The sequence below is a fragment of the Crinia signifera genome, chromosome 6 (assembly GCF_055691185.1).
Source record: "Crinia signifera chromosome 6, ASM5569118v1, whole genome shotgun sequence".
Lineage (NCBI taxonomy): Eukaryota > Metazoa > Chordata > Amphibia > Anura > Myobatrachidae > Crinia > Crinia signifera.
The window spans coordinates 259,149,923-259,172,142 of NC_139222.1; the positions used below are offsets into that span (position 1 = coordinate 259,149,923).

The 22,220-nt window shown below is 46.4% G+C and overlaps 1 protein-coding gene across 3 annotated transcripts; it reads left to right on the plus strand.

Annotated features, from left to right (window-relative positions):
* The first annotated feature begins 5,725 nt into the window (after nt 1–5,725).
* Nucleotides 5,726–21,670, plus strand: EEF1AKMT2 (EEF1A lysine methyltransferase 2). 3 transcript variants are annotated; one of them, XM_083149437.1, is made up of 6 exons: nt 5,726–5,878; nt 12,184–12,249; nt 13,353–13,467; nt 13,943–14,053; nt 16,286–16,502; nt 21,327–21,670. In XM_083149437.1, the coding sequence occupies exons 1-6, from the start codon at nt 5,832–5,834 to the stop codon at nt 21,428–21,430; spliced, it is 660 nt and encodes a 219-aa protein (XP_083005563.1). In that variant the 5' UTR covers nt 5,726–5,831; the 3' UTR covers nt 21,431–21,670. The 3 variants fall into 3 exon arrangements, 1 of the variants encoding a protein (XP_083005563.1); XR_014444629.1 differs by lacking the exons at nt 5,726–5,878; nt 13,353–13,467; nt 13,943–14,053; nt 16,286–16,502; nt 21,327–21,670 and adding exons at nt 6,196–6,632; nt 6,783–11,305; XR_014444628.1 differs by lacking the exons at nt 5,726–5,878; nt 13,353–13,467; nt 13,943–14,053; nt 16,286–16,502; nt 21,327–21,670 and adding an exon at nt 6,196–11,305.
* Nucleotides 21,671–22,220: the final 550 nt, after the last annotated feature.

Consider the following 22,220-nt stretch of genomic DNA (forward strand, 5'->3'; position numbering starts at 1 on the left):
CGGAGTGAAAACTGCCGCTACAGCGGCTACATCAGTCCCCGGAACCCTGTTGCCTGTCCCCGGACCCCCGCTGGCTGCACACAGATATGTTGTCAGCGGGGGGTCGCCCAGCCTCCGGCGCCAGGGGCAAGGCAGTCATTTCGTCCCCCCCCCGGTCAGGGGAAGGGGGAGGCACCAAATGACTGCCATGCCCCAGGTGCCGGAAACCCTAGTTTCGGCCCTGCTGTTAGGCATCTCTCCCAACATGACTCCCAACATGACCCATTCTAGGAGGGACAAAATGCTCTGCTCCTGGACTTCCTTGCCAGTAGCAGTTGCAGAGGTGGGACTGTACCATTGTCCAAAGTTCAGATAGGGGAGCCACACAGTGAGTCCCGGACTGTGTTGTTTGAGATAGCAGTTGGTGGGGCTCCTCTATCTGAATTTTGGACTGTGCTGCAGCCCTGCAACTACTACTGGCATGGAAGTCCAGGAACAGAGCATCCTGGAATGGGTAATGTTGGGAAGTTACAAAGAGCAATCAGATTCTTCTTATTTATTTAACACCGTCTAGAAGATAATAGATAGAATCGAGGAATGTCTAATCGAATGGTAATATTAGCGGTGCCATGGGGAGAGGCAGAACTGATCATAAAGTTGCCAAAAAGTGTGAACCCCTCCGATCTGTACCAGTTGATCAGCACATTGTAGCCTTCTTACATGACCAAGCTTTCAATGCCCATGGACAAGAGGTGACAAAGTTCTCCTGGCTCCTACTGCGTACAATTCTGTGTCAATAAGGGCACATAAATGGCAATAAGGGTATTATGCATTGTGTCACTTTGGTAGCCACTGGTTTTACCTCATCTAGAATATGGGGTACGGTTTGGGGCACCTCCTGCTAAGAAGGACACCTGAAAAATGTGGAAGGTATAGTGATAGACAAACTCATCGATAGAGGCAAGATAAGGATTACATTGTAAGGATTGAAAAACTTTACTATGGTTGAATAACCTCCTTAGAGCCTGTAACCTGATATGCATACAGTATATACAACACAAAGACTTGTCTAGGGAACCATTTATATGAAGGACATAGCGTGCAGCGATCTGAAGCACTAAAACTGAAAATAACATTATTTCTGTGGGAACACTCGTTAAGTAACATTACACAATGGTGTACAGAAGTTTTACAGGATGTTCGTCAGCAATGGTTAGGTGAGTGTCAGGTACAAGAATTTAGCTGTTAAAGTAGTTTGCCCTTGTGCATATATTAAGTTGTCGTTTGATAGTGTATGCTATACAAAAAGTGTTAGAAAATGCCTTCGGATAGGAATAACTGATAACCGTCAGCATTGGGGATCAGTATGAAATCCCGGCGGTCGGAATCCAGACGCCGGAATCCCGACCGCCGCAATGCCGACAAGGAGGGGCCGTGGATCGCCCCCCTTGCAGGCACGCTACGCTCGCCACGCAGCAGCCCGGTGCCTTGCTACGCTCGGCACACTATTTTATTCTCCCTCTATGGGTGTCGTGGACACCCATTGAGGGACAAAGTGCCGACATTGCGGCGGTCAGGATTCCGGCGTCGGAATTCCGACCGCATCCCCAGCATTGTTTTCTAAAGCAAGACTGAAGTCCTGACAAGACTGAAGTCCTGACATGTAGCTAGGAGGAGGGGGCAGTAAAAAAATTTTTCTGCGGACATGCCCATATTGTTTAGCTCACAGGAGCTTTCCAGAGCTATACTGACTTATAATTTGATATGCAGACTTTTGTCAGACATGGATTAAAATTGTAAATTTTTTTAGGTTTTTTTTTTTGGGGGGGGGGGGGGGGGGTGTTAAACTGAAACATTTTTAGATTAAAAATAAAAAAATAGAGTGGAATGTTTTGCAAAGGTACAGCCCCATATACACTAGATGACTTTTTTAAAGATATCGCTCACTTTGGCCCTTCTTCATTAATGACTAACCGCCCCATCCCCATCATCTGTGCTGCATGCTTAATGTTGACTACATCATCAACAAGGGGGCGTTGACCCATATCATTCACTGTGGTATTCACCAATAGGCTCTGGTGATTTATGACTCCGCCCATTTTTTTAAGGTGGGTGGGCCTGACACAAGCCTTTGTTAGGGTATACCTGAGAGATGACACAGGGTCTGACAACTACCTTCAATGTCCAGTCAGAGGTTCCATGATTGACAGCCGGCTGGAGACCAGAAATGAAGAGATAACGCACACAGAGTATCTCAGCAGACCTTTCTGATCTGAAGTTTATTCTTAAGGTGCTCATAGTTATACCCAAAATGTGGAATGCAATCCACGTCAGTGCTCATTAAATATTTATTTTTAAGTTTTAAGCTAAAGCAATAAATTTATACTTTTTAATGAGATGTCAAAACAAAAGTTTGTTTATAATAGAAATAACTGGATTAATGTTAATAAGCAAGCGGTAACTTTGCCTCATCCTTCTGATTCTCAAAACATTTAGTGCTATTTTCAAGTGACAGGTGCAATATCTTTGTTGGCTCATCTTCTGACCTTGGTAACAACTCGTGAAATCACCTCAAACTTTTCCATCTTATGCTGAAATTAAATTCTGTTCTGCTGAAAGCATTTTAAATACAATACATTTAAAGGGACAGTGATAGAACTGAATACCATATGTAAAACTTAAACCTGATATGTATGAGAATCATATCTATACTCTATCACCTTCAACCCCTTTAGTGGTAATCCCAAGAATTTTCCAGGCTATGCTTCAGTGCCCAGACTGGCAAACCCGGAAAATTCTCGGGATTGCCACTGTTTAGCTGCTCGGCCATGCCTCCTCCTCTCCCCACCCCCAGGCTGTTGTGTTACAGTCTGAAATGGGACTGTAACGGCACACCGGGTTGCCGGGGGCAGGGCCGGCAGCAGCTGACATAGTGCTCAGCGGCGCTGCCCGGCCCCTGGAGATAGCGTGGTGGTTTTTTTTAGGGAGCACTCCCTCTAAAATACTTGCCCAATGGGGAGCGCTCCCTAAAAAAAACCACCACTGAAGGGGTTAATGCCGCTGGGCATTCAATAGCATATAACTGACCCTCCCAGTACTATACTGCCTACGGTTCCTTGACAAAGCTGCATTGTGGGAAGCAGCAAAACGCGTTGGAGACCCCACCACTCACTGGACTCTGCCTTGCTGGACACTGTCCCAGTTTCTGGACTTACCCCAAAGCTTTACCCTGCATTGGGGATCATCAGGAACCATCCCTCCCCAGGGACCGTGGACTTCACTTCAATTGTCCGATACGGTGACCCACAGAGAGGACTTCATTTTCCCCCTCCCCCCAGCAATTGTTAGGCTGATCAGAAGCCACAATTTCTCCCCCACCATCGGGACCCCATTTCACAGCCCTAAACATCGATCAGTGACAACCGTCATTTGGAAACACCTCCAGTGGCCACAGAACATTTCCCATCACTCCAGGCACCCACTAGAGAGGATCCAACATCACTGGCTGTGTGCTCCCACCATCACTCCCCATCAGCCCACTGGGGCCCCACCGACCAACAACCTTCCTCCCTCAACTCCCTCAGAATTGGGAACATCATATACTGCTTGTTCCACCCACGACAGGACAACCACTGAGTCTAGCGGTATACATCAGTATCCAAGGAGTGGTAACTATACCAGACATTCAAACACTAATCATTTTTTCATCCAAAGTACTTATATGAAATCCAGCAGGCAGAGTGTTTTTATATATTTTATTATGTTTGTTTGTTTATGTATTTTACATTGTGTGTGTACATGCCATTTTTTGCTTGTTTATTTTATCAGTATAACGGACAGCTTGTCCATAATTAATAAAACCATTTGTAAAGATCATCCAATTTTCCAAACAATTAGTTTTTCCACTGTCCCAATCAGAGCCGGCCCTAGGCATAGGCAAACTAGGCAACTGCCTAGGGCATTTGGAAGGCCTAGGGGCATCAGCAGCTTCTGCTGTTTAAAATGATATGCATGCCTATATTCTTTGTGTGAGTGAGGCTGTATCTGTATATGAAATAGTGTATTCATGGAAATCACTGTAACATAACATTCTGTATGCAGGTACAGCCACAGTCACACACAGAATATAGGCATGCCGCATATCATTTTAATCATCAGAAGCTCTTTGTGTGTCCTGGTCACATAACAATGCAAAAAAAAGGCACCCAACGTTAGCAGAACTGGCCAGGAGCTGCATGGCCTATTGAGGCAAGATGTATGAGGAAACATCTGTATCCAAGCAGAGGTCACAGTGTTAGCGGCTGTGCGAGTGCTGTCTGCGGTTGGGTTGGTTGTGCAATAGTGTTTGGCATATGTGTAAGGGGCATTATGTGTGTCATGTATAAATGCATTAATAATGTGCGAGATATGTGTAACAGGCATTATGTGTGTCATATGTATAAGGGCATTAATAATGTGCAACATATGTGTAAAGGGCATTATGTGTGTCATTATGTGTATGAAGGGCATTAATAAAGGTTGGCATAATGTGTTAGGGGCATTATGTTTATAAGGACATTAATAATGTGTGTCATGTGTAAGGGTCATTACTGTATTGTATCAGGGGTGCAGAGAGAAAGGGGTAGGGAGTACAAACTACCCAGGCCAAAGTCTGATGGACCACGGGCCCCCTCCCCTTAAGTGTGGCCCTGTGTGGCATAATTTGAATTGGGGGTACTATTGGGTGGCCATGCCCCTTCCCAGCAAGAACACACCCCTGTTTGGGCTGCGCACTGAATGTGTGCACTGTTTCTATTTAAAAGATTGCGGGTAGGAGCACCAAAATGATGACTGCTATCATGAGAGTTGATGGTGCTGGGAAAAGGGAGCAGGGTCAGAGGCAGAACTAGTGGCGGTGCTAAGGGGCACCAGCCAAAATCTTGCCTAGGGCGTCATTTAGGCTAGGGCCGGCTCTGGTCCCAATTAAGCGCTGCTACAGAACTCTGTTCTAACCCCCTGTTTTTCTTGTATCCATCGGGCCTAACTAACCCGTAAGTGCAGCTGCTTTGCTCAGTATAGCGCCCCTTGGTGGACACTCCCACACAGTGCCCACCTACCCTTGTCCTTGTTCTATACTGCCTACTGCCTATATCATTAATGATATTAGAGGAAGAGCCTGTCGGCTAGTGTGGCAATGATATATATATTCTTATCACACATTCCTAATCTTCCCACTTCATTTACTATCAGGGTTAATTGAGCAGAAGTTTTCTTGCCTTTTAAACGATTGAGCCCAACTACCTGCTACCGTAAATGAGGCGGGAAGTTTGTGAGTAGGGTAGAAGGGATGGATCTTGTGTCTGAGATTCTGAGTAAAGCTCTCAGTGAGACAATACAATAATTGATTAATTAATTTATTTATTTATTTGCAGTTTCTTATATAGTGTGTAGTATATTCCTTTACACTTGACAATTGGAATGTATTTGCTTTTAAAGATTTTTTGATAATTGCAATTAAATTCAGTCCAGGTTATTGCATTTGTAAAAATGTGAAAAGCAGAAAAAGTATTAACATAGTAGGTGTAAAGAAGTTTGTAACAATGTCCCCCAACATGTTCAGTTTCCATACAGCCTGAATTGTGATGAACAGTATAACCAACAAAATGGCTGCGCCTACTACGGCGACATATGCGTGTTTCATATACAGCCCCGTCTGTCTCCATGGCAACCTCTACGGCTGAGTTCCAAGCCCTGAACGAATAGATTCCCATAATGCCCGGCGCGGGTGACGTAAAATTTAACCGCCCGGGCATATTCGCCCTTTCAAGCCGGCGCTCTGTTCTACCACCTTGTTTATTCCCGGTTGTAGTAACATGAGCGAGACCGAGTTCTCTCCTTCAGCGCTGGGAACCAAAGATCAGTGAGTACACCCTGAGGCCGCATAGGCGCCATATTGGTACACCCACATACAGGCACACGAGATGTACAGCTAGGAGAGTTCTCTTATAAAGTAATTCACTGTAAGGAACTTATTGATAAAGTCGTTTTTAATTTTGGGGGGAGTATTTATCTGTAAGAGATCCTCAGACATGTTAAATGCCTCCTTTTGCTTCTGAGGTCCTTAAAGAAATGACTGCTCCACTGCTCTAGTCTGCTAGCAGGCATGGAAATTGACACCTATGCTGAAAGCTTTGCTCTGCTCTGGACGCAGGCTCCTCCCTTCTGCATCCCATCATGCTCCAGTTTGTTTTAGGAGGTGCCCACTGGAGTGGGTGCTATGCTGATCGGCTGCTGCAGCCGTCTTTTTTACTTGGATTTTTGACTAGAATAGCTAGGTTTATATTGTTTTATTAACTTAGTGTTTTAGTGAAGGTTTTTCTCCAGTGTGCTGCTTCTGACAAAAGCACTGCACACTGAAAGCGCAGCAGAGGCTGACGAAGCACGTCCTGTCAGCGCTCTGTGTGCAGGGGTGGGCTGTCTGCACCGCATTTAACCTCTGCTTTGCTGAGATTTGCCTGGGAGCGTCCAGAACCGGCTCCTTGCTCAGAAGGGGATCGTGGGGAAAGGACCTCCCGTGATGGTGGGAGGTTTTATAGACTGAAATCCCACTAGGAAGGTGAAGTCTATTACAGGACGACTCCAAGTGATCCCATAGTGAAGGGGAGGCCCTGGAGGTGAGGAGAAACACTTGTGGGAGCGGCAAAAGGTGCCAAATTCTGGTTTCCTACCCCGCTGAAGCAGAGACTTGGTCTCTTCCTACTCTGTGTGCTGGCGCCATTTCTCTCCATGCCGCGGAACTGAAGCCTGGCTGTTTTTCTTCAAAGTACACAGGGTGCAGTTCCTCGTGGAAAGTGCTATCCCCGCTGACGCTGAGGTCACTGACAGCAAGCAGACAGATAAGTACACTGTATACATTGCTTTGTGCTTTGCCTGACATTGTGCACCGTGGGTTAAAAATGACTGACAGGCGTGATAATGATGATGCTGCTGCTGCTGTGGGGGGGGGAGCGCCTGGCATGTTATTGGACTGCAGTTTTTGCGGGGTAAAATTAACATGTGAACAGATGGATCAAGGGGACTTTTGCCCTGCTTGTGATACTGTGCCCAGTGATGCGCAAGACCAGACGTCTGAGCAACAAGAACCTGCGTGGGCTGCTGCGTTAGGGAGGTCTATGTATGCCTTGTCTGAGGCTCTTAATAGGCAGAAGGATAACTTAATAAAGTCTCCTGGCCCTAGTTCCTCCGCACAAGGGATCCATAAGTTGAATTCTCTTATGGAAAAGTTTGCAAAACCTCCTGGGAGTCCTTCCTCCAGGCGGCCTTCAGCTACACCTCCTCTGTTATCCTTACATTCTGATGATGATGATGATGATGTGTGTGCAGATGACTTAAATTGGGACCAAAGGGAAGAGGCTGATGCTTCTGTCCTGGACATTGAGGAGTTAATCTTGGCCGTTAAACAGGCATTGGACTTGTCTGAGGAGGACAAGCTACAGGCTCATTGTTTATTCAAAAGAATGCGTAGAGATTCTGTGACATTTCCTTCGGATGAAGGTATGGTCTCCTTGTTAGGGGAAGCTTGGAAAGTTCCTGATAAAAAAGTGACTATGTCCAAGAGGTTTGCAAATATGTACCCCATGCCCGAGGAGCATGTGAAGTTGTGGGAGAAAGTCCCGTTGGTAGACGCTCCTGTGGCTAGATTGTTAAAAGCTACGGCATTGCCAGTCCAGGGTGGCGCAGCCTTTAAGGACCCAGTAGATAAGAAAGTGGAAGGATGTCTTAAAGCAGTCTTTGAGGGAGTGGGCTATACACTCCGCCCCATTATTGCCTCAGCTTGGGTAGCTAAAGCTATGATTAAGTGGGCTGAGGCTTTGGGAGATCAGCTGCGGCCGGATTCCGAGGCTTTTAGCCTAGCAGAAAAACTCAGATGTGCAGCAGAATACATCGCTGAGGCTGGGGAAGAAGGCGCAAAGATGGCTTCTAAGGTATCCGCCACGTCTGTGTATGCAAGGCGAGCCCTCTGGCTTAAGGCCTGGGATGCAGACAGCGAATCAAAGAAATTTCTTGAGACTTTGGCATTTAAAGGGGAGCTGCTTTTTGGTTCTGAACTGGATTCTATCATAAAGCAAGCCACAGGGGGAAAAAGTATGTTTCTTCCTACCACAGCAAAAGCTTCAGGCTCAAAGTGTGGAGTGTTTAAACCTGCCTTTCGCTCTTCCTTTCAAGGGGGAGCATCCAGCAAAGGACAGGCGGGAAGAGGTAGATTCCCAGCAGGTAAAGGAAAATCCTTTAAATCCAGGTTTAGGTCCTTTGGTAAGAAGCAGGTGTCAAAAGGAGAGGACAAATCCTCTGTATGACGGGGTGGAGGCTCCCCGTTCTGCTCTCAGATTGGGGGGTCGCCTCCTAAAGTTTCGGGACAAGTGGAATTTTCCAACCTCAGACCCTTGGGTTCTTTTAGTTGTCTCAAGCGGTTATCGGTTAAATCTCAGGGGGGATCCTCCACGGAGATTTCTCCCAACCCCTTTGCCAAGGGAAGCCAGTTTGTGCACGGCCCTTTTGGGGGCGGCATTGGCTCTCAGGGAGAAGGGGGTTGTAGTCCCGGTTCCTCAGGAGGAAGCAAGAAAGGTTTTAATGAAATCCTTTTCTTGGTGCCCAAACCAGATGGGTCGGTCAGACCTATACTAAATTTAAAGTCTTTAAATCAACACCTTTGGGTGGATCACTTCCGCATGGAGTCCCTGCGCTCAGTGCTTGGCAACATAGAGCCAGGGGAATTTTTGGCATCCGTGGATATTAAGGATGCATATCTGCATATACCCATATGCAAAGAACATCAGTCCTTACTTCGCTTTGCGATAGGGGAGACATTACAGGAACATCTAACAGTGATGTCACAGTTCTTGCAGGACATGGGATGGGTGCTCAATCTGCCCAAGTCCCATTTGATTCCCTCACAGAGATTGCTGTTACTGGGAGTAATCCTGGACACCCATTTACACCGGGTATTCCTCCCAGAGTCCAAAGCAAGGGACATCCGTCAGCTGGTTTTTTTATTGTTACTGCAGGCATCAAGGCCTACAGTTTGGCAAGGGGTGAAGCTCCTCTGCAAAATGGTGGCGACTTTCGAGACGCTTCAGTTTCCCAGATTTCATTCCAGAACCGGTCACTCCGCTCTTGGGACTGGGTGGTAATAACGACCAATGCCAGTCTCAGGGGTTGGGGGGCAGTTGCCCTTCACCATCGGTTGCAGGGCCTGTGGTCCCAACAGGAATCAAGACTTCCAATAAATATATTGGAACTTCGAGCGGTTTGGAAGACTCTCCAACAGGCGGAGGATTGTCTGAAGGTCCTCCCGATCAGAGTGCAGTCGGACAACGCCACGGCAGTGGCTTACCTGAATCATCAGGGCGGGATGGCGATGCAGTCTCGTGGATTTTCAGCTGGGCAGAAATCAACATTTTTGTTCTTTCTGCTGTGTTCATTCTGGGGATCTGGAATGTAGAGGCGGATTTCCTCAGCAGAGAGGACCTGCAGGAGGGGGAATGGTCATTACATCCGGAGGTATTCAAGGAGATTGTGAGTCACTGGGGGCTCCTGGAAGTGGATCTAATGGCATCCAGGAACAATTGTCAGGTTGTCACCGCTTGGGCGGTGGATGCCATGACGGTTCGGTGGCACTTTCACCTGGTCTACATTTTTCCTCCGTTCCCAATGATACTGCGGGTGCTAAGAAGGGTGAAGTCTCAACAAGTGCAGGCCATTCTGATTGCACCAGACTGGCCCAAGAGGTAGTGGTATTCAGACATTCTGAGATTATCAACGAAATCCTGGCCCCTTCCTCTTCGTCAGGACCTTCTAAGACTAGGGCCATTTCTGCACCTGGACCTAGCTCGGCTCAATTTGATGGCCTGGTTTATGAGATCTCCATACTGAAGAAGAAAGGATTGTCTGATGCAGTTATCCAAACTATGCTTAGAGCTTGTAAGCCAGTCTCTGCTGCTAATTATCATCGAGTCTGGAAAATTTACATCAGGTGGTGTGAGCGTCAGAAAGTGCACACCTCCAGGTGCAATGTGTCCAGATTGTTAGATTTCTTTCAGGATGGTTTCTCAACTTTTTGGGGATTACAGTCTCTAAAGGTGCAGCTTTCTGCTCTGTCCATTTTCTTCCAGAAAAGGATAGCTTTTTTTTTTTTACCTAAGGTTCAAACTTTTTTGCAGGGCGTTACCAGGTTAAAGCCTCCATATAGGCAGCCGGTGGCGCCTTGGGATTTATCCTTGGTTCTGTCGGTGTTGCAGAACCCTCCTTTTGAACCATTAAGGTCGGCTGATCTTAAATATGTTTCTTGGAAATTGACCTTTTTGTTGGCCATTTCTTCGGCCGGACATGTTTCGGAGTTGGTAGCTTTATTCTGTAAATCTCCACATTTAATTTTTCATGAAGATAGGGCTGTGCTTCAAACAGTACCTAAGTTTTTGCCAAAAGTGGTTTCTTCCTTTTATTTAAACCAGGAGATTGTGCTCCCGGTATTTTCCCCTCCAGAAGGGGCAAAAATAGGGACAAATTAAAGAAGTTGGACGTAGTTCGCGCCTTGCGAATTTATGTGGAAAGGGTAAAGGACATCCGCACAACAGATCTGTTTTGTATGATGTGCATAAGAGAGGATGGTCTGCTTCCAAGCAGACTATTGCCAGATGGTTAAGGTCAGTAATTGCCTTTGCCTACACCAAGGTAGGTAGACCTGTTCCTTTTCGAATTAATGCACATACCACCAGGTCAGTTGCTTCCTCTTGGGCTGTGCGTCATGGGGCTACAGCAGAGCAGTTGTGCAAGGCTGCCACTTGGTCCTCTGTTCACACCTTTACCTAATTTTACATGTTTCATGAGTTTGCGTCGGAGGAAGCTTCATTTGGACGAACAGTGATGAGAACCGGCAGTCTGAGCGTACCCTCCCATAATACCGGCTTGTGAACGTCCCAAGGTGAAGCTGTGTCACCGGACCGGACGAAAGAGCAAAGGGAATTTTTGTAAGAACTTACTGTTCGAACCCCTTTCTCTGAGTCCATCCCGGTGACACAGCGATCCCTCCCTTACGCTCAGTAAGTCATACCGTTCATGTGTGTCGTGTTATGGTTATATGATTGTGCATATAAGATGTCGGGCATTGTACTGAGTTGTGTATCCTAGTGTGCTTTTCAAGTTGAACTGAAGCATGATGGGATGCAGAAGGGAGGAGCCTGCGTCCAGAGGAAAGCTTTCAGCACAGGTGCCTTGGCTCCTGCGGACCCTCCTACATCCCAAGGTTAGCTGTGTCACTGGGATGGATTCAGAGAAAGGGGTTCGAACGGTAAGTTCTTACAAAATCCCCTTTTAGCAAATGTCATAATAAAGATCTTCATATAACCGTGTGTTTACATGCCCCTTTATAATATTAGTAACCTTTGATGGCAGATAAGAACCACTTGGCCCACCTAGTCTGCTCATCTACGCACATGCACTAAGGTTAATTGGCTCCTGTCAAAAATTGGCCCACCTAGTCTGCTCATCTACGCACATGCACTAAGGTTAATTGGCTCCTGTCAAAAATTAACCTATCAGTGTATTTTTGGAATATGGGAGGAAGGGATGCAGTCACAATGCCGTCGCTGGCATCTAAACAAGCGCCCACAAGGCTGGCGCCAGAATCCCAACATCAATGAGGATGGCGACGCCAGCATCCCAGACATAAGTATGTCATCAGGTTAGGTAAAGGCAGTGGGGTATGAATTTTAGAGTTGTGGGGCCTACACACATAGCAATTTTTGCATGTTTTCTGATCTGACTAGTGGTCAATTTCTAAGCAATCAAATTGCTATCGCCGGGCTGGACATTTCAAGCCTATCTAGTCATCGCCCATGTTCTCTCTGTTGAGAACACGGGCAGTGACAGATCACTCATCACTGATGGCAGCGCTGTGTGCTGAGCGATGCTAGATCGCTCAGCACAAAGTCCCCGTCACTACGTGTGTAGGCACTAGCGGGGGTGGGTCACCTGTATTCCAGGGGGAAACAGGAGTACATGGAGGAAACGCATGCAAGCAAGGGGAGAGTATATACACAGTTAAGACCGTGGTGGGATTCAGACACAGGACCTCAGTGCTAATCATTGCACCATCCTACTACGTTGTTGTGTTGCCTTGTGTGTTATATGGCTAATTTTCTAACTTTGTACATTTTCTTCCTATAGCTGGGATGTAGTGTACAGCCGGGAACTGCAAACGTTCCAAGAGTACGGCGATGAGGGTGAAATCTGGTAAGTGACAGGGGAGTATTGTGGGTAGTCACCTCCTGTGTAGGGTGATAGGGCAGTTTTATCCTTGGTATAATTGAATACATAAGGGCTGGATCTTAACCAGGTTCAGCACTGCACATACTCTGGGGTAGGGCAAAAGCTATTTTGGAATACTGCAGGCCATTAAGAGTTGTATGCAACTGAATGTGCATAACTGAGTGGCAACTGGGCATTTAAACATGTAGAATTGGGTCTCTTGCAGCTGGTATAGGCCACAAGTTGGTCAATAAGGGGCAGAGTGGCAGCATATAGCGGTACCACCAGTGAAAATCCATTTTTTTTTTTGCCCTGCCACGGTGGGTTAGTTCATGGATCCTATTAAAGTTTGGCTCCGGGCGGATTCGATGCTGGCGGACACAATACCAATGCCGGCATCCCGAACATAATTATGTGGGGAGCAGTAGCATTAGGTTACGGGGAGGGAGGATTAGGGTTATCCATACACACTGGTCGTTTTTGCCCAGTGGGTAGGCTGGCTGATGATGGGGAAAATCTCTGGGCGGAAAAAATGCTCAGCTCATAGACACTGAGCGTTTCTCGCCCGTTTTAGCGATTTTCCTGGAGGTGGATGACTTTTCATAGCAGGATGCGATAGAAAGACGTCCACTCCATCGTGCATCTGCTTGTAATACCAGCATATAAGCAGCCGGACCAGCAATGATGCAGGAGCGCTTGACCGTACACATTGGGCGGCTTCGGAGCTGAAAGCAGCTCAAATGAGTAAACTGATCGGCTTTCAGCTCAGTCACCCAGTGTGTATGGCCCGTCAGACACTTAGAAGGGGTGGGGGTGTTATGGTTAAGCTGGTAGAGTACAGGGTTTAGGGTTAGGCACTAGCGGGGGAGGGTTAAGGTTATACTGCATGGGGGAGGTTTGGGTTGCGAGAAGTGGGGGCAGAGGGGAAGGTCATTATACTTACCTGACCTCTGTCGGGATTCCCCCCATGGGGATACCGGCATTGGTGGCATCCCCACCTATGGTAAGCTGTATGTATCCTGTTTGGCATGTATGTCCTGTACATGAAGTTCCTGAACAAAATGTTAATATTGCATAAATTTTTACAGGTTTGGTGAAGGTAGTGTGACCCGAGTAGTTCGATGGCTTAATGCACAGAAAGTGCCGCTTACATCCGCAATACTTGACATTGGCACTGGGAATGGCATGTTATTGGTAGAATTGGTATGTGATATTTTTTTATGGCGTTAAACTTGTTTACAGCTAATTTGCATGTTTACTGGTTATCTGGAGGCGGGGTTTAAATACAGAGTGGGTTGTGGTTAACATAAGATTCCCTGTTACTGATGGAATGAGAAGACAAAAGGGGGCAGGCTGGGGTGCCGTTACCCTGTGAGTGCCAACGTTGCTGTGAGGGATCCTCAAACAGTTAAAAATGCTAGCAGCACTCACAGCGACTGTTCTTTTTGTTGGGTGCAGTATTTAATTAAATGTCAATGAATTGACTCGGCTGCATTTGTATTTATCTATACTGAAAGAACAGTCGCTGTGAGCGGCGCTGGCATTTTAGCAGATATTTTGAGGATCTCTCACAGCAATGTTGGCACTCAAAAAGCCATATTCATTGTGGTCTGTTTAATGTATGGAAAGCAGCCATTTGCATTGTGATAATATAATTTGCTCTGTGTTTACATTACAGGCAAAGTCTGGGTATAGCAATCTCATGGGTGTGGATTACTGTGCAGATGCTATAACACTGGCAAGAAACATATGTGAGAAGGAAGGTGTTTCCCAAACCGTACATCTGCAGGTAAGGAGGATTCAGGAACTACGGTGGCAATTCATCCGGATAAGTTATTGTATATTAAGCCTTCCCCTTCTCAATCCACATACTGGTATTAAGCCTGTCCCACCCATGAAATACATTTGCTGAAATCAGAGGTAGCCAATCAGGAGTTACTTATAAAACACATTGGGCCTTATTCTGGTTGGTGCGGTCGGATGAGTATTTGCGGACAGGAACCGAGCGTTCTTAGCCCCACCTTCCGTACGGATCGCTCACTCCGTCCGAATGCGGTAAGACGCTGACCGACCGGACAGCGAGTGGATTTCTCATGTGAACACCTCCTCCATCTCTGGGAACCTCCCCCATCATTCGATGGTCGAATGACCAGACCATTGACTACAGGACCGAATGGTCAGGCAGCACCGAGTGCTCCAGACCACTCGGGCATTTCTCCGTACAAAAGCAGGGATATGGGTGGGCAGCTGGCATCCAGCTATGTCATATGTCTGCCCCCCACGCGTGCGTCACGGCCGCATTACCATATGTACGCCCAGCGTTTTCATGGGAACGCCCATGAAATGCGGGGCGTACGCATATGGTAATGAGCCCAAACAGCCCTTCACGCCCCTCTCCACCCCCTGTTGGGAGTGGACAAAATTCATGCCGTATTCGGACGTGCGTGGCGTTCGCACATGCGCAGATACACCTCTGCACATGCACAAACAGCAAACATCAGCCGTCCGACAGCACGAGGACAGATACGCACCAACCAGAATAAGGCCCATTATCTGATCTGGTGATGAGAAGTAGAGTCCTGGTCCCAGTTAAGGGTTAGTAGTGTTATCCTGGCTCTTTGCTTACCCAGACTGCTTAATCACTAACCGATAATGACCAAACATGTTATTGGTAGAATTGGCAAGTGAGCAAAACAGCCAGATTTGAAATATCTGGCCGGTAAGTGTTGGGGCTGAGCAGCCGGATGATACAGGTTGGTGAACGGTTCTAGGACTCAGCTGTTCACTTATAGGCTGGTTCTGTCTTTCAGTCTGTCTTTCAGCACAAGCATTGAAAGACTGCATCAGTTTTTGTTTTGTAATAGATCAGGTCATTTAACCCTTAAGGCCCCCATACACTATGCGATTTTGGGACGATTTCATCCGATTTCGGCACTTTGTGCCGATAATCGGATGAAATCGGCCCAAAATCGTAGGTATGTGACATTTGATCCGATCCGATGCGCGGTCCCGTGCGCATCGGACCGGATCAGGGAGGTCGGACGGTCTGTACATACGATCACGTCCGACCTCCCTGTATGTATATGCCTGCCACCTGACAGGCATATGCATACAGACACCGGGGGAGTGGTGGGGGCGGCCAGCGGCAGCAGTGGTGGGGGCGGGCAGCGGCGGTGGGGACGGGCGGCGTGTGCGGTGAGCGCAGTGTACTTACACATAGCAGCAGCGGCGGGGACGGGACGCGCAGTGGCGGCTATTATATTTTTAAAATACTTGTCAAATGACCGGCCGCTCTCTGATTGGCCGGAGAGCTCTCAGCCAATCAGAGAGCGGCCGGTCATTTGACAAGTATTTTAAAAATATAATAGCCGCCACTGCGCGTCCCGTCCCCGCCGCTGCTGCTATGTGTAAGTACACTGCGCTCACCGCAAACGCCGCCCATCCCCGCCGCCGCTGCCCGCCCCCACTACCGCCGCTGGCCGCCCCGACCACCGCTGCCCGTCCCCACTACTGCCGCTGCCCGCCCCCACTACTGCTCACCGCCCTGCAGCTCCCCGGGTTTTTTTTTACATGGGATAAATCGCATGCACATCAAGTGCCAAATTGTATATGAGCCTCCCGGGGAGCTGCCGGGCGGCTCGCAGGTAAATTGGGTCCGACTTGTCCCTAGGACAAGTCGGCCTAATGTATGGGGGCCTTTAGACCAGGCATGTCCAAACTATGGCCCTCCAGCTGGTGTGAAACTACAAGTCCCATCATGCCTTGCCACAGTTTTGCTATTGGGAAATGCTAAAACTATGGAAAGGCATGCTGGGGTTTGTAGTTTCACAACAGTTAGCGGGCCGCAGTTTGTGTCGGTACGGTTATTATTTGAGGATACAAAGTCAGCTGTTTATGGTACCCCTGCTCAGTTGGTTACATACCTATGCTGACAAGCACTACTGACACGTACAGATCCAACATTCTAGAGAGCTTTCTATAGACTCCCTGGCAGTACATTTTCTACGGTATGTTATTTTAGGTTGCAGACTTCCTGGGTACATTCAATCCTTCGGAACAGTTTGACATTTGTCTGGATAAAGGCACCTTCGATGCCGTGAGCCTGGATCCTAATGGTGCAGAAGACAAACGCAGCCAGTACATACAGTCACTGTGTAGGATTTTGAAACCAAAGGGCTTTTTTATCATTACATCCTGCAACTGGACCAAAGACGAACTGCTTGGACAATTTGGCAAAGGTATCTGATTTTAGCTCTTGTAATTCTCATATGTAATTTCATTTTACAAGAGAAAGCTCATCGGTTCTCCAATCACTGGATTTCCCAAATAGCTGTTTTGCAGAATTATGGACACTGTAGAGTCTCCAGCTATAAAAAAAATGTAATAAACAGAAAACTATACTTAACCCCTTCCCGACATATGACGTACATTTACGTCATATGTCGGTTGCGGGGGAATCAAGCCAGCTCACGGAGTGAGCTGGCTTGAAAGAGAGCAGGTAATGGCTGTATATTACAGCCAGGTACCTGCTCTCACGGCCACGAGCGGCGAGTTCGCCGATCGTGGCCGTTTAACCCTTTAAGCACCGCGGGCAAAGCGCCCGCAGTGCTTTAATAGCTGATCGGAGGGGGGGCGCCCCCCTCCGGCGCCGATCGGGGCCCCCCGCGGCGAGATCGGAGGGTGCCGATCGGTTGCCATGGCAGCCAGGGGTCTGATGTAGACCCCTGTGCTGGCCGTGTCAGCATTCCTATTACATCCTGCCTGAGGCAGGATGTAATAGGAAGTGCTGAAAATCACTATGTTCAGCCATAGAGCTCTATGGCTGAACCTAGTACAGGCGATCGCGCCCCCTAGTGGTCAAGTACACTAGGGGGCCTTGTAGTAAAAGTAAAAAAAATAAAATAAATAAGTTTAAAAAAAAAAAAAAAAAATATTAAAAGTTCAAATCACCCCCCTTTCCCCATTTCACAAATAAAAATAAAAAATAAAAAAAATAAACATATTTGGTATCGCCGCGTTCCTAAAAGTCCGATCTATTAAAATATAACATTAGTTATCCCGCACGGTTAAAGGCATAAACGGAAAATAATTCCCAACGCCAAAACTACGTTTTTTGGTCGCATCGCCTACCCAAAAAAAAATAACTAAAAGAGATCAGAAAGTCGCCCATATCCCATAATGGTATTAATTAAAAAGTACACTTCAGCCTGCAAAAAATGAGCCCTCACCCAGGTCCGTAGGTGGAAAAATAAAAAAGTTATAAGCCGCAGAACATGGCGACGCGACGCAAATTAGAAAAACCGTAAAAGTTTCTATTTTTTTTTTTTAGTGGTAAAACATAACGAAAACTATATAAGTTTGGTATCACCGGAATCGTAACGACCCATAGAATAAAGATAGGCCATCATTTTAAACGAACTATGAACTCCAAAAAAACCGTAACCAGCGCAAAATTGTGGAATTGCGTTTTTTTTTCTTTTTTACCACACATTGAATTATTTCCTGATTCCCCAGAATATTATACGGTATAGTAAATGGTACCATTAAAAAGTACAACTTGTTAAAAAAATTAACAAAAAAGGCCTCGTCGGGAAGGGGTTAAATATAAATAGATTGATGGTACTTGTGTATTATCATGGCGCCCATGATTTCCATCGTAGGGCATTGTACGATCAAAAATCGGTCGCATCGCATGCAACCCGATTTTTAATTGTACAGGCACCCTGATGGGTGATTAGTATGTTAAATGCCCCCATTGTTAACTCCACCCCCACTATCAACGCCAACCCAAAGCGTGGCGAGCGCAGCGGTACGCATCCTCCGACCTTTTCATTCCCCCACTATCCACATCGGCCTCGAGTTGATTTTAGATAGTGTGGCGAGCGCAGCAAGCCACAGAGCCTGAAGCGTGGTGAGGGGACGCGCATTACTTCACATGTATTCCACGGGGCTCGCGCTCGCCACGCTTGGGCTCGGTGGCTCGCTGCGCTCGCCACACTATATCAAATCAACTCCACTCCCACGTGGATAGTGGGGGTATGCAAAGGTCGGAGGACGCGTACCACCGCCCCTCACGGGCTCGCTGCGCTCGCCACGCTTCGGGTTGGCATTGATAGTGGGGTGGCGTTAACAATGGGGGGCATTTAACATAGTAATAACCCATCAGGGTGCCTGTACAATGTAAAATTGGCTATGATCACATGCCATTATAATGGCATGCGATGCGATATTAAAATTGTGCAGTCGGTGCTGAAAACCCTCAAATCGGGTCCCATCGCATACCTTAATTAGTGGTATGTGATGCGATGGGCGCCGTGATAATACACAAGTACCGTTTTGGTACTTATGTAATATCTGGGCTCCCGTTTTTCTTATGAGACCGTGTCCCCTCGCTGCGCTCGCCACACTATATGAAATCAACTCCATGCGTAGTTGGATAGTAGGGGTATGAAAAAATGGGGTGCATTTAACATGGGAGCCCAGATAATGCATAAGTACCAATGTTTTTTTATCTGTGATTCAAATACTGCCCATGGGGCATTGTTTTATTAAATTACATTTTTTTGTTTTAATGGTGTATAAATTTCCTTAGCGCACCCTGAACATTTCTACTCATAAATAGATTGATATCAATAATTAGAGCAGTGCACATATACCCCTGTACCTGGTTTTGGGTAGCAGCAAGTACACATTATATTGTTTTCCCATTGGCTTCACATAGACTAGTCCTCTCCTCTAACATCATTCTGATTGCGGGAGATTTGCTTTATGGAGGTGATACATTAAGGGCCTTATTCTGGCTCCCACACAAAGGCAAATTCACTCTCTAATGGACAAAACCATGTGCACTGCAGGTGGGGCAGATGTAACCTGTGCAGAGAAAGTTAGATTTTGGTGAGTTATTTTGTTTCTGTGCAGTGTGAATACTGACTGCTTTATTTTTACAATGCAACATAGATATCGGTTTGAAGTACACCCCCCCAAAAAAAATATATATAACTCTCTCTGCACATGTTACATCTGCCCCCCTGCAGTGCACATGGTTTTGTCCATTCGAGAGTGAATTTGCCTTTGCGAGTGAACCAGAATAACCCCTGAAGTGTGTATATAAACAAAAATACCACCCAAAACCCAATTCTTGGTAGGCCACGGTAGTCTTGTGGCAGCGGCCACCAGTCAGTGCACGTCAGCTTGTTGTCTATTCTTTGTACACGGTGCCTGCCTGAAACAAGAGCAGGTCCTCATGGGCAAGGACTGCACCGCACGGTCTGCCACACCCTCCTCCTGTTGGCCTGGTCACTGAGTTTTTGGAGAAACTGTTGGATCTCGCACACACTAGACCACAAAGAAGTAAACTTTTGTGCCAAGTTTTAGTTATGATTATCCTTTAAAGGCTGATAAATCTTTAATAAAGATGAACACTATTGATTTAGGTTTTTTTTTTTTTTTTTTTTTTTTTTTTTTTTTTTTAAAGCTGGTATATTTTTATTGTTTTTTTGTGGGGGGGGGGTTCAACACAAAACAAGCAAACAAGCATACAGTATAAACAAAAACAATAGTGATTGCACTTCCTAAAAACAAAGTAAAAAAAGAATAATGATTACGTTTGTCAGAGAATATCTTATAGTGCGGTGTCACAATTGTATCGTCAGATGTATTTCGTTTATTCTCATGGTAATGAGGCATAACGGACAGGCAGGGGGCGGCCAGCTGACATCACCAGATGTCAGCTGTCCATTTACTTCCCCCTGAGCTGATACGCATCTGTAAGGTTGCTCGGTACTTGTGTAGAATCACGGCTCCCACGATGGCCATCGCATGGAAAAAAATCGCATGCGATTTTAACAGAAATGCATCCAAATGCATTGAAATTAGTATCAAACATGTTCAATGGCCCCCAAATGTCATTTTTCAGGCTGTACCACCCCCACTATCAACGCGAACCTGAAGCGTGGCGAGCGCAGCGGTACGCGTCCTACGACCTTTTCATACCCCCACTATCCACGTCGGCGTGGAGTTGAGAATAGAAAGTGTGGCGAGCGCACCGAGCCCGAAGCGTGGCGAGCGGACACGGATACCAGGTATACGCGTCCCCTTGCGGGCTTCACAGGTGTCCGCGTCCCCTCACGGGGCTCGCTGCGCTCGCCACACTTCGGGCTCGGTGGCTCGCTGCGCTCGCCACACTTTCTGTTCTCAACTCCACGCCGACGTGGATAGTGGGGGTATGAAAAGGTCGTAGGACGCGTACCGCCGCCCCTCGCGGGCTCGCTGCACTCACCACGCTTCGGGTTCGTGTTGATAGTGGGGGTGGTACAGCCTGAAAAATGACATTTGGGGGCCATTGGACATGTTTGATACTAATTTCAATGCATTTCTGTTAAAAATAGCATGCAATTTTTTTTTTTAAATAGCTAAAAAAAACCCTGCAAAAATCGCATGCCTTCGCATGCCACTACATATGGCATGCGATGGAAGCCGTGATACTACACAAGTACCGGTTGCTCTGAGGCAATCTTACATATGCGTGAGCCTTTTCCATCATTCGATGGTCGGTTGGAGGATCCCTAAACTGTTTATGTATTTACTAATAAAAAAGCCAAAGGGATCACCTACACTAGAGGGGAAGTAGAGATCTCAAAACGGGTATAGAAGTCATTCTGTGCAGATTGGATACATCACCTTACGGTACCATTAGCCAAACCTCTTTTTCTTAGAATTTTTATTTTTTACTTATTGCTGCTGGCTTGTATTATAAACCGTAATGGGTGAAAGGCAAATGTAGATGTATAATGCAAAAAATGTAGTAGGGAGAGATTTTGATTTGACTGTATTAACTGTAGACATACGAGTCTAACCAACCCCCACGATGCACTGCAGGAAAATTAATGGTGACACTATAGAAATCTGCTATGATTTAGTCAAAGTAGACTGGCATCTTGGTCCTACAGACTGCTATGTAATATGCATGTGTGTGTGAAGTGTGCACTTTAGGCTCATTTACCGTATATACTGGCCTTCAGATTGTGTTTTTGTGTGTTCATTTTACTGTGTTTATCTTGCAGAGTTGGAAATGACAGATGAGCTGCTCACTCCGACCTTTAGCTTTGGAGGACAGTCTGGTCGCAGTGTCACCGCCCTAGTGTTCCAGAGGAGGAATTGCACTTGACATGAATATCATATATTTTCTTATGCACTATTATCTGTGCTAATATGTGCCAGACTGGACCAGTGTGACACGGTGTGTCAGAACGTTGGTGGAAAATGTGCACACCCGAGAGGATGACTTTAGGATTGGTTTTATACAAAACTTGTTTTATATCTAAAGTTTAAATGTCTCTGAGTCTGTCAGCGTCATTCTGCTGTTTTATTTTCATCCTGTTTCTGAAATAAATTATTTCTATATTAAGTATATTTTACTTTCTTTCGGTATATACAAAAAACAAAGCGAAGAACTTGTTGTACTCTCCAGACCATGAAGAGTATGCTGGCTGTATATAAATATGTAACTATGGGATAAACCACTTATGGAGTTATTCAATTAGCCGTGGTCATTTATCGTGGACTATTCAGTTAGCAGAGGCAAACTCCAATAATCAGCAGGTTAATGGGTGTCGCGTGAATCTATCAACTTTTCGCAAATCCTGTGGGTTGAATGCCCATAAATCCACATTAACATCTGTTAACATGTTACACAAGGTCAAGGGTGAATAAGGGGTTTCAATTACATAGCCACTGACGTTAAAGCCAGAGTCTACCTCCCTTCTTCACTATTGTTAAAGTTGCTTAATAAATTAAATCTTTGCGGTGATAAAGAACCAGCCGATTGGCACCTAACTGACATTTCTTAAACACAGCCTGTAACATGACAGTTACTGAACTGATTTAGCTGGTACTTTCACTCTCCACTTTATCACTTGTTAAGGCTTAATACATTTGGCCCTCAGAAGCGAGAATTT